At 45.3% G+C, this 11,685-nt stretch overlaps 4 protein-coding genes and 1 pseudogene across 4 annotated transcripts; 1 reads left to right on the top strand and 4 right to left on the bottom strand.

Annotated features, from left to right (window-relative positions):
* The first annotated feature begins 866 nt into the window (after positions 1-866).
* LOC117193398 (putative uncharacterized protein DDB_G0294196) lies at positions 867-2,773 on the top strand. Its single transcript, XM_033398147.1, has 3 exons — positions 867-1,099; positions 1,550-1,733; positions 1,799-2,773. Exons 1-3 carry the CDS (start codon positions 1,030-1,032, stop codon positions 2,658-2,660), a joined length of 1,116 nt encoding a protein of 371 aa, XP_033254038.1. The 5' UTR covers positions 867-1,029; the 3' UTR covers positions 2,661-2,773.
* Positions 2,774-2,915: 142 nt separating this feature from the next.
* On the bottom strand, positions 2,916-3,938 carry LOC117193032 (annotated as a pseudogene).
* Positions 3,939-4,116: 178 nt separating this feature from the next.
* Positions 4,117-5,082, bottom strand: LOC117194148 (general odorant-binding protein 67-like). The gene is made up of 3 exons (XM_033398799.1): positions 4,980-5,082; positions 4,682-4,885; positions 4,117-4,617 (listed from the first exon to the last, which is right to left on the bottom strand). Exons 1-3 carry the CDS (start codon positions 5,025-5,027, stop codon positions 4,228-4,230), a joined length of 642 nt encoding a protein of 213 aa, XP_033254690.1. The 5' UTR covers positions 5,028-5,082; the 3' UTR covers positions 4,117-4,227.
* Positions 5,083-6,192: 1,110 nt separating this feature from the next.
* LOC117193679 (epimerase family protein SDR39U1-like) lies at positions 6,193-7,448 on the bottom strand. Its single transcript, XM_033398414.1, has 3 exons — positions 6,826-7,448; positions 6,603-6,771; positions 6,193-6,489 (listed from the first exon to the last, which is right to left on the bottom strand). The coding sequence occupies exon 1, from the start codon at positions 7,303-7,305 to the stop codon at positions 6,847-6,849; it is 459 nt and encodes a 152-aa protein (XP_033254305.1). The 5' UTR covers positions 7,306-7,448; the 3' UTR covers positions 6,193-6,489; positions 6,603-6,771; positions 6,826-6,846.
* Positions 6,295-6,729, bottom strand: LOC117193031 (epimerase family protein SDR39U1-like). The gene is made up of 2 exons (XM_033397767.1): positions 6,565-6,729; positions 6,295-6,489 (listed from the first exon to the last, which is right to left on the bottom strand). The coding sequence occupies exons 1-2, from the start codon at positions 6,727-6,729 to the stop codon at positions 6,295-6,297; spliced, it is 360 nt and encodes a 119-aa protein (XP_033253658.1).
* Positions 7,449-11,685: the final 4,237 nt, after the last annotated feature.

Here is an 11,685-nt window from a genome sequence, read left to right as displayed (position 1 = left end):
ACGTCCAGAAGGAAGCGTTTCCGACCCCATAAAGTATTTATATTCGTGATCAGCATCAATAGCCGAGTCGATTGAGCCATGTCTGTCTGTCCGTCCCTATGAGCCCCTAGTGCTCAGAGACTATAAGAGCTAGAGCAACGACATTTTGTCCTCTGTGATATGTCACTGTAACAAGTGTATTTCAAAACTTTCTGCCTCCACAAAGGTCGAAAATCCACAATTTCTAAGATACCAGAAAACCAAAAACGCACGCGCTGTTTCGCGGCTTGGATGCTGTTAGACCGCTTCGACCAATATGAAGTTGGGTCAAATTTGAAATGTTCGTTACAGTTTGAAAAGAGAAAGATATTAAAACGTAACGAAAAACGTTCTATATACATATGTATATAATATAGATTTATAGGAGAACAGAGAACTGGTTTTTGAAATTACTAAAAACAGAATAAAAGTTAACATGATGAGGAAACATTTTTCATTTCTCTGGATGACTGCAAAAAGATAAGCTTCAGAAAATGTAGTACTTTAATTACTTTTATACTTAACACATACATACATATGTATATATAGCTTAATAAGAACAAAGCAAAGAATAAAAGTTCCCATGCAGCCGGACTAGAACTATTTACGTTAGACATTCCATCATAACAAAACAGGGAGGTGGCTGCAGCTTAAAGACCTGCCAAGGTGTGCAGAGTGCGCAGATGCTGAACCACCCACGACCCACCCACCCACAGCCCAGCGCTGGTCTAGATACTCGTGTGCCACACTATGCTGTTTCTCTAGCTGCAGCTTCCACACTCCACAGATCTGAGCTGGCGAGAGAGAGGCCAAGCAGAAGCGAGAGAGAGACGGAGAGTAGGCGCAGGCGAATTTCCGAATTTTCGCCTGGAAGCTGCGGCCAGAAAAATGTCCTGTTAGTAACAGAAAACTATTGACAGGCATAAGGTCTGAGAAAAAAATCATATACCCACATGAGTGTATATTGAGTGTATCGGGGCATAGTGATACGGAAGCCAATTCACCAATAAAATGGCTCAAATTCAATTGAATGGAGCCAATGTGCCAAGCAATGGAAATAGTAACATAGACGAAAATGAACGTAAGTCCTCAAACCATCCAGGTGCACCTGCAATCCATTGCAGATACGTATGTACATACAATACATATATGTACAATGTAAAACTATCTATCATCTATGGCTCGAAACTTTCTTTCGAATTGTGTATGTAAAAGTGAAAAGGAAGAGAGGGACGGGTCTGTGCTGAGGCTGCGGCTGAGGCTGAGGCTATGATGTACTTAAGCCGCAGTACCATCAGCCAGAGCTAGAAGGCTATTCCCTTGCTAGGATGTGGGCTGGTGGTGGGTGGTAAGGTCGAAACGAGAAAGAGAGAAAGCAAACACTGGGAAGAAGAGAGAGAGCTCAGTGTGTGTGCCAGGAAGGTGAAGGATGCTGAGAGAGCGCCGGTGCTGCCATCTGGTTGCAAAAGCAACAAGTTTTTGTGGAGTCATTTGTTCACCTTTGGATTTCTGCTTCCGTTTCCGCTTTCAGCCTACCAAATCAGCGACACCGACTTGGATGAGCTGGACGATGAGTGCCTGCTGGAGGAGGCTGATTTGCCGGGCAGCGCCAACAGCCTGGGACGTGGCCCGTACGAGCGTGCCTGGACCACAGATGCCACCCGCGCCCTAATCCACATACGCGGCCCCATGGAGGGAAACTTCACCGAGGGCAGGTATGTTTACACTCAGTGCAGCAATTGGTAATGTTCATTGTAATAATAGATTACTGGCATTACAGGCAGAAGCGAACAGCCCTCTGGCTGCACTGCACACGCCAATTGCAGCGACTGGGATTCCGGTACAGTGCCGCCAAAGTGCAGAAGAAGTGGCACAACATCCTCATCACGTACAACAAGAATCTGACCAAGAAGTATGTGTCTGGCTACGTCCACTGGGAGTTCTTCGAGGAGATGTTCAAGTACTTGCAAGGCAAGAAGGCCGACATGTCCCAGCAGTCCAATCCGGCAACACAGCCACAGCAGCCACAGGTTCAACCACCAATCCAGCAGGAACAGCAGCAGCAGCAACAGCAACCGCAGTTACAAATGCAACTGCAACAGCCACCATCAGAGCTGGCAGCATTCCAGACAAAGCCCGGAACTCCAAAGATCACGCTGCAAATGCAGCCGCAGTTGAAGGAGGGACAGCCGTACATTACGCCGGTGGATCAGGTGCTGCTGCAGGATCAAATGAATTTGGACAGCAAGTCCAACGACGAGTTCGATGAGGACAGCAGCAATAGTCTCTCCGAGGTCCGTCAACCGAAGCTCGAGTACGATGCTGATCAGGCTGCCGAGGCGGAGCGCACCAACGACAGCAGCCAGCATCTGGAGACGACCAACGGAAAGATGTTCGAGATGACACAGCCGCATGTCCAGCCACTGACCGACGACGTCTGGTGGAGGGACTACTTCGAGCGCAAGCTCGACCTGGAGCGCGAGAAAATTGACCTGCAGCGGAGCCTGCAGCGGGAGCAGGTGCAGATCCAGAAGATGTCCATGGTGCAGCAGGAGCGCATCGAGCGGATGAAGATCGATGCCATAAACAGTCTGACGGGCACTCTGCAGAAGCTCGTGGAGGCCAAGTGCCGACGTGCTTAGATCTTTCTTCCTATCGTAGTTATATCTGTAATTTTGATGTGTAGCCTCCTTCTGAGTGTTTCTGGCGTTTCTGGTCAGGTGTAAATACAAGTTCGGCAAACTATCAAATTCGATCCATCTGCTAGGTCATATTTCTGGGAAGAATAGTGATCGGTTCAGAATAGTGCTAGAGCTAACGATGGAAATAATTTAACTTGGCCATAAAAGCTGTAACATAACTCCAGTGCTATCTTATAGTTGTAGTAGTATTTGTATCTATAGCTGCCAGTCCACCTCGAAAATACTGGCAATCGGGCTTCTGCAGACCATTGCTGAGGCGCCACAAGTCTCTGGAGAAGAGCAAACCCTCGCCTGTGTTGAGGCGCATCATTAGACGGGGACACTGGCCGTCATCACAGGGCTCCTTGGGTCGGAGCTCCAGCTCAAAGTGTCCGCATAACTGCTGAATAAAGACCAGGCCACGCACGTCGATCTCCGCCTGGGGCCGCCACTGCTGGTGCGATATCAGCAGCCAGCTGGAGTAGTAGGGTTCCGGTGCAAGGGATAGAAGTAGGGTCGCTCTAGGAAGAGCCTTGACGCCTTCACCGCCCTCCACTGTCAGTTGTGCAGCTGGAGATGCCAGGCAGTCGATGGCTGGGCCTGGAGAGAGCGAATCTTCTGCAAAGCCGCATCTACGCTGAAGAGCTTCCGCAGCAGGAGATTACTGGACACGTCGCAGGCCTCGCTGGAGATCACCTCTGGCGCCTTGTCGTCTATGAGCCACAGCAGGCTATCCAGATCCGTTGTCAGATCGAAATCAGTGACAATGACGGGTAGGCCGCGTTCCAGGAACTGCGACTCCAGCATTGAGTAGCTGACATTGGATGCGGTGGATATGCCCTCTGCTTGGGAATTGGACAGATCAGACTTACCCAGCGACTCGCAGAGCACGCAGTTCTCCCACAGAGTCTCATGCCTTCCCAGAGCTGGAGCCTGCGTCACCACACGCTGCTCGCCACGCGGGATCAGGCACTTTTCATTGTAGTGTGGTGTCCAGTCTCAGAAGGGCAGCACTTGCACCAGCAGCAGTCTTCCGAAAGCACTCGCCCACCAGGCGAAGGTGTCGCAGTACACCCAAAGCTGACAAACCAAAAACAGTGGTAGCAAAAGGAGCAGCCATCGTTGGACTTTGGCCAAGCGTATCTGCCAGATCAGAGGTTTGCATATGGTGCGCATTTCCTTGGCACTAAACTCCTGTTTCCGGCAATCCCCAAAGAATTCGTGCAGCTCCTTCTCCATGTTCTTTACCCGCGGCCGGACGGAACTTGAATGAATCCGTCGCCCAGGAGCCCAACGGATAATGTGGTTCGCCTCGCACATGCGCGCGATAAGCAATTGCTTTGAGGAAATCTAATTTTCTAATTCAGTGCGCGCCCAGACGTGCAACATGGCGATAAGTGGCACAAAGGAAGGAAGGTTGAGCTTTAAAATTTATTGGGTCGCGTGCCCTAACTCTGTTGGGGGAACATTAAGTGTCCTGCCTGATGATGCACTCCCTTAGGAGCTTTTAAAAGTGTTCCTTGAGAGTCTAGGCCTTCTCGGATGAGAATGGTGGACCACCGCGAGGTGGTTTGCAGTTGATAAAGAATTCGCGCAAATCAGTGCACTCTTGGTCGTCGTTCCTGATGGAGTCGGGGCAGTTTTTCATCATATTCTTGAAGACACAGCCCATCAGGTGGCCGGCATCGTGGGCGCAGACGGGCATGCCCGGTGGCGGAGATGGGCGTGGACGCTCGGTACTCAACTTGGCCTCGAAATCGGCCACCTTTTCGGCACAGGTGGCGAACGCCTGCGTGGCAACATTTTGGAGATCCGTGCTATCAGCGAACACCACATTGATGTAGCTCTCGAGCTTGGTCTCGTCCAGACGCCGGTTCTGAGAGATGCCCGTCTCATTAAAGATGCACTCCATCAGGCACTAGAAGGTTAATGCGTTAATCAGTTCCATTACCCATGGATTACATTCGGGCCCAGAACCTTACCGGTGCGGGATGTGGATGGTGGTGACGACGTTTGCTCTCGAACGAGCCGCTGGCATCAGTGGGCCTGGGTGGGGGTGTCATGTCGAACGACTTGCACTTCTCCTTCAGCTCTGCAGTGATGAAGTCCGGCATGGGGCAGCACGTCTTCGGATCGACAAACTTGGGCCTCTTGGTGCAGTCCACATCTCCTAAAGCAGCTGCGTTCTGTTAATAGAGTTTGGAGCAGACCAGAGCTGAGCTCGTTAGCTGGCATTCATTCCCGTGTTAGCACTCGGCTGTGCAGTCATCATAGACATACCAGGCAGAACCCGACGACGACCAGTAAAAGCTGTGTTCTGGAGAGCATTTTGCGGTTTCGCAGCTTCAAACTACACTAAGCTTCAACCTAATGGAAGCCATGAATTTATAGAACATCCGGACGGACGATAGGAGAAAAAAACGATATGTTCATTTAATACTGATTGATGGTTATAATTATGTGTGTATACCGCGATTCGTGTTCGTTGTGCAAGTCAATTAACCTTTTTATTTTTGCCAATTCTGAAATTGTTTTTTGTTGTCCGTAATTATTTCAATTGTCCAAAGTCAGCAAAGGGCTCTGTTTGTCCGATCGATCTCGCATTATTCACACTCCGCTATTAAATTCGGCGGGAATTTCCTTGTAGACTTTCCCGTGCCGTGACGTATTGTGCCACCCCAAAGCTAAGATTATCGCTTGGTTTTGGCTATGTTCGCGGGAACATGTCTGTCGTACCAAAGACTATACAATACCAAGATGTCGCATGAGGAACAAATGCTTGTGTATATGTGTGTATGTCCTAGGTCGGCACGGCCATAAACCGATTTCGCCCGCAGCATATACGGCTTTTAGCTTCACACGCGTGCCGAAACCGTAGGGCAGCGTGGTCGCTGATGTCTTCGGCACAGTGGGGACTCATCCGAAATAGTCAAAAAATTGTATGAGTGCTTTAGATAAATTTAATGTACGCATCTAATAGAGAATTTTCCAATCGAATTTTCAAGATAGTTTTAGTTTAGGAGATATAAGCACTCAAAGTTTAACATTTTTTCAGTGTGCAAATATTTATTGACTAACTAACTAATTTAGCAAGCTGAGACGGCCAAAGGTCCCACTGTGCCGCTCCAAAGACATCGGCGATCCGCGACCACCGCTTCGACGGTGCTGTTGCCGAACAGACGAAACCGATTGGCAGCGGTGTCGCGGTAGAGACGAAGTACAGGCGAAAAGGGAATTGAAACCCCGCGCGCTCCCTCGTGCCTTTTGGGTCCTAATGTTAGGACCCGCCATAGAACAGCTTTTTGGTCGCTCATGCGACATCTTGGTATTGTATAGTCTTTGGTGTACATACGTTTCGATTAAAATAATTATCTTTGTTGTGAAATAAATTAAACCAATAATGAGATATAATGCGACAACAGCAAAAAATGGGTGCCAAAACCTAATGAGTAAACAAATTAAATGGGACTTTTTAGGCTCCATTATCTCGGTATGATTCATAGATCTGCACTGGCAGAAATCCGTTTTAATTTTCGCTTGCCACTTTCTATACTGAGGCCAATGGTATTCCATGTAATCCTCTGCTCATCCCCCTTCACTTTCCCACCAACTGCGTACAGGCAGCCTTGGCCGTGGGATATTTGAACTGAAAACCAGAGGCCAGAGCCTTCTTAGGCTGGATTTTCGCACCGCTTAATAGGAGGGCCGAACGTTCCTTGCCAAAGATCGCCTGTACCACAAACTCGGGCACATTGAAGATGCAGGGTCGGTTCAGTGCGCTGGCAAAGGCCTGAGAAGAGATCAGATAGGATTGCCATTAGTTATAGGTCAAATAGGATCCCTTGGAGAATTCCTTGCTAGTTACTATCTCTCGAGCAACGCCATTGAACACGCCCGACTCACACTTCTCTATGATGTGCTGTATAAGACTGCAAAGGTCCAGCATGTGTATCCAAGGCATGATCTGCTGGCCAGTGCCTAGGGGACCGCCAACGCCCAGCTTGAAGGGCAACCAGATTGACTCAATCATACCGCCGCCAAGTCCAACCACTGCTCCCGTACGCACTATGGCCTGGAAGAGAACAATATTGTATTAATATGATTATAGAGTTCTCTGCTCACTCACAGTCCTACAGTTCTGCTCGCCTCAAGCATGTGCCGCCTCCTCCCAAGCCAAGCACAGTCTGGACATGTAGTCGAAGCCGTCGACCTTATCGTCCTCTGTGTAGATCTTCGTGGCGGATGGCGGGTAAGCGCTCACGCCGCAGAGATTCACAAAGGAAGTGACCTGAGGGGCAGCGGTCAGGGCATTGGCCAGAGCCTTGGACGAGTTGATGCGAGAGTTCCACACGTTCTGCTGGAAGCCGGGCGTCCAGCGGCGTGACGAATCTAATACATTCTGGCCAGTGACATTGACCACGGAGTTCACACTGTTCGGTATGCCGTTCTTCTCCAGCTCGTGCCAGGTGATGCGCTTGGGCCCGGGCATGCGGGCGATTACCGTCACATCATAGCCCTTAAGGGAGAAGTGCTTCGACAGGTTCTTGCCAATGAAGCCCGTGCCGCCACCTGACAGCAGAATAAGCGAGTAGTGTTGGGTAAACATCGTTCAATTTACTGAATAAGTTCGTTCGTTCATTTTTATGCAGTGAACTAAGTCGTTCTTTTAGTTCGTTCCTTTTTGTTCATCTTATTCGTTCTTTTTCGTTCATCGTTCTTTTTTGTTCATCGTTCTTTTCCGTTCGTTCTTTTTTGTTCATCGTTCTTTTTTGTTCATCGTTCTTTTTTTTCATTGTCCCTTTAGTTCGTTCTTTTTTGTTCTTTGGCCTGTTTTGTTTATCGGTCTTTTTGTTCTTAGTTCAATTTTAAAGTCTCATATCTAGTTTTAAGCTTATACATATGTAAATAATGCATTACAATTCATTGACGTTTTACCTTCTTAAATTTATTTTAATTCGTACTTAGTACTTGATATCGTTAGGACACAACCAACAGTTTCAATTAAGTATCTCGTTTTCCATTTTTTATGTTTTAGAAGTCGGGGCTGAAAAACAATAATCAATTTTACTTACATATGTTGTCCATTATAATTTTAAAACCTATAAAATACACACCATTTTTAAGTACTTCACATATTATTATGTAAAAACATAAGGCTTTCAACTTTATTGGGCGTCAAAAGCGTTCGTCTTTTGCGGACTATTTCTCCTGCTGCATAAAATAGGCGCTCACATGGCACCGACGTGGCCACCAAACAAAGACGTTTCAACGCATATTCGTATAGTCGTGGATATACATTTTTTCGCTGCGTCCACCAGATCAAAGAGTCCTGCTTTCTATTGATGTTCTCTTCTGCTAGGTATTTATCTACCTCTCTAATGGCAGCAGCCGTGTTACAGCTTGGCTTTGTTATTTGGTTATACTGCTTGTCATACTCGTCCCAAATGCCACTTTTGGTTGGCGACGTTTTGACGGTTTCGATTTGTGAAGACAGATCATCAGCAACATTATCAACCAATCCCGTTTGAGCGATCTTACATTGTAGAGCTGCAACTGTTTTTTCATAGCATTCATCGGACCTAAAACCCCGTTTTTTAAATGTTGGGTCTAGTATGGTGCTCTCTGCATACAAAATATTATTTTCCAAATCCCCAAAACGTACGGTCAACTGCTCTTTGAGTTTTTCTACGACTGCCCGTAGAAAATCATCTTTTGGAATCGCTTTGGCTATGGATTGATGCAGCAATGTGGCCATTATAATAACATTTGATAAGGTGACATTTTCCTCTGCTGAAATTTCAGTTGTTATTTCAGAAAATGGCTTCAGCACTGGCAATACACCATCAATAATTTCCCATTCTGCCTGGGTCAGTACTAGTTCAGGGCGTAGAAGGGAAATGACCACCATAACTCCATCTCTTAAAATAGACAAGCGCTGAAACATTTTGTATGTTGAGTTCCAACGTGTAGGCACATCTTGTGTCAGCTTAAGGTCGGGAAGATTTAATTGGCTATTAATTTCTTTGAGCTTCTTGAATCCGGATGAGCTGCGATTGAAAAATTCTACAATTGCCTTTGCTTTGACCCTTACACTGTCAATTGGTCCCAGTGCTTTCTGTACAATGATGTTCAAAGTGTGGGCAAAGCATGGAATATGGCGCCAATTTCCCAATTTTATCGCTGATACGATATTGGCAGCATTGTCTGATGCAATTGCAGTAATTTTATCTAAAATTTTCCAATCAGCTGCAACACTATGAAGAAAAGAGCAAAGATTGAGGCTAGTGTGCCTCTCACCGAACGCTTCACAAGCTAGCATATGCGAAGATAGTTCCATATTCGTCTTGTCTATGAAGTTTGCGGTTACAGCTATGTAACTCTCATTGGTGAGCGATGTCCATCCATCAGTTGTGAGACAAACTCCAGATGCAGATGCTATCTTCTCTTTCACATTGGCAATTAACTCACTGTGTATATTTGGAAGTAGCACATTAGACAGCGTTTTACGTGTGGGCAACTTATATCCAGGGCAATTTGAAACGTCCTCTATCAGCTACTTAAAATCCGGCTCCTCCACGATCCGGAGAGCATGATGGCCTTTGGAAATCATTCGCACTAACTGTTTGTCTAATTGCTCACTTTTACGCGCTGTCGGTGGCTTCTGAACAAATGCAGTTATTTTTTGCTGCGATGTTGTGGCGGCAGAATAAATGGCTTCAGTACTTCCTTGTCGTTCAATTTCATCGAGAGAAGCTGGGGGTTTCAACTTCAAATGCCGTGTTAAATTGCTCTGGGAACCTCCGGCTATACTCAAATCCGACTTGCAGTACTTGCGCTTTGCCTTTTTGTCATCTATGGCATCGAAGTGATTCCATAAAGCACTAAATTTACGTTTAAGCGACATTTCAAAACAGTTTAAATTTCTTTTCAACTTTCTTGCCAGAGTCCGCCACAACAAAATGTGAAAAGAGCTGCCATACCAACTCAAAAATAGCGAACAAAACGAAATGAGCAAAACAAAAAGAGCTGCCATACCAGCTCAAACATAGCGAACATGAGGAACAAAAACGAACGAAAACGAACGATGAACAAAAAAGAACGACAGATGAACAAAAAAGAACGATGAACAAAAAAGAACGAACGGAAAAGAACGATGAACAAAAAAGAACGATGAACGAAAAAGAAGGAATAAGATGAACTTATTCAGTTCGTTCACTTCCATGAATAGTTCATTTTTGTTCGTTCGTTCATGAACAACCCAACACTATAAGCGAGAACGGCGATTAATTCACCTGGCTCCAGTCCTGGGTACCACATTGAACGTACCTATCAACGTGTGCTTCGACATTTGCGGCTATTATTTAAATTCTTAAGAATTCTCCCAAGTTACGCTGATCTGACCACGGATTTATTTATATACCAAAATATACCGTCTTATTTTGTAAATATACTGACGAATTGAAGTTCTATTTTACATATTCCTCGTTTTTGATCTTCTGTCGAATATTATCAGCTATATAGAACATTTATCCATGCCCACATAATTTTAGCCCATTGATGAATAAATTTTCTACACAATTGGTTAGTTTTTAGTCCTTGCTTTTATTGTATTTTGACTAAAACAAGGCTTAAGCAAAATAGTTGAACAAAAAAAAAACAGTCGCTATGTTGCGTGTAAGCCCTAGTATAGGCCTTTGTATACCCTATTTTGTTAATTTTATATGAAAGTGTAAATATGATATGAAGATAAAACGGAACTAATAAAGACCTTTTCTCAAAATGACATTTTTTAGACATGCTCATGTTTATTATTTGTATATTGTATTTATATATATCTCGATCCTGATACCTATTCTTGGTCCCTGCAAGAAAAAAATAAGCTTCAAATATCGTTGAAATATGTTTAAAACAGAGACTAAATTGTTTTTGGCTTCTTTGGAGCCTGGGATGACAAACATATTCACAATTATATAACATCTATTTCCCCAGGGTATATCTGCATGGAATCGGACTCATTGTTGTGAACCGGTTATTACCGATTCTACCCGATTCAAATAAATACTGAAACATACCGTATCAGTTGAAAAATATACCGTAAATATACTGACGAATTCAAGTTCTCTTTTGCATATTCCTCGTTTTTTATAATAATTTTAGGCCTTTAATGAATCAATTTTCTACTTGACTGGCCTATTCTAAATATTTGCTTATATTGCATTTCTATACCCGTTGAAAATGAAGTTTAATAGATTGGTGAAATCATAAAATATACCATTATATACCGATATACCGTAAATATACCGTCGGTTCATTTTTGACCTAAAAAATATCGATTCAATTGTGCATTGTCCAGCACTGAGCTAATTCAAAAAATGAGGCGCGAAAACAATTTGTTGGCCGGCCCCCCGGTAAGTGATCCAAAGTGCTCGCACTAGATCGTAAATTCGTATAATCTCTGTTCAGTCGCGTTCCCTGAGGCTTTTAGCGTCACACACCGTCGCCAAGTGACATTCAAAGTGCAACGATAAGCGAAATAAAGGGCATGCATTAAACTTAAATGGCCAGGCTCTTATCGCATGAGGCACTACGCTGAGCGTTTAAAGCACATGGTGGTGCAGCTGGAGGAGGTGGAGAAGCCCCAGCCTTAATAAAAGTGCAAATTTCGCATAAAATGCCTTTCACTCCATATGCACACAGAAACACATACAGAAGACTAGACGCATGTGGCTAAGTTAATGGTGGTCGACGGCGTCTAGCCACAGCAAGAGACGCCCATATAGATATGTAAAGAGAGAGGCAGAGAGAGAGAGAGGAGGAGACATGGCATTCGTTGCGAGGCAAGTTCAAGTGCAGCAGACAACATCCTTCCTTCCGTGGGTGTGCGGTGTTTTGTTTTCGGACCAAGTCATTGGAAACTCATTTGCATACACAGTGGCGGCATTAACCGACGCTTCGGGTCGGCGATACTGCAATAAAGGGGTTGACA

This window comes from Drosophila miranda (assembly GCF_003369915.1).
Source record: "Drosophila miranda strain MSH22 chromosome Y unlocalized genomic scaffold, D.miranda_PacBio2.1 Contig_Y2_pilon, whole genome shotgun sequence".
NCBI lineage: Eukaryota > Metazoa > Arthropoda > Insecta > Diptera > Drosophilidae > Drosophila > Drosophila miranda.
Note: the sequence above shows the minus strand (reverse complement) of the source record. Positions and strands in the feature narration are given on the sequence as shown.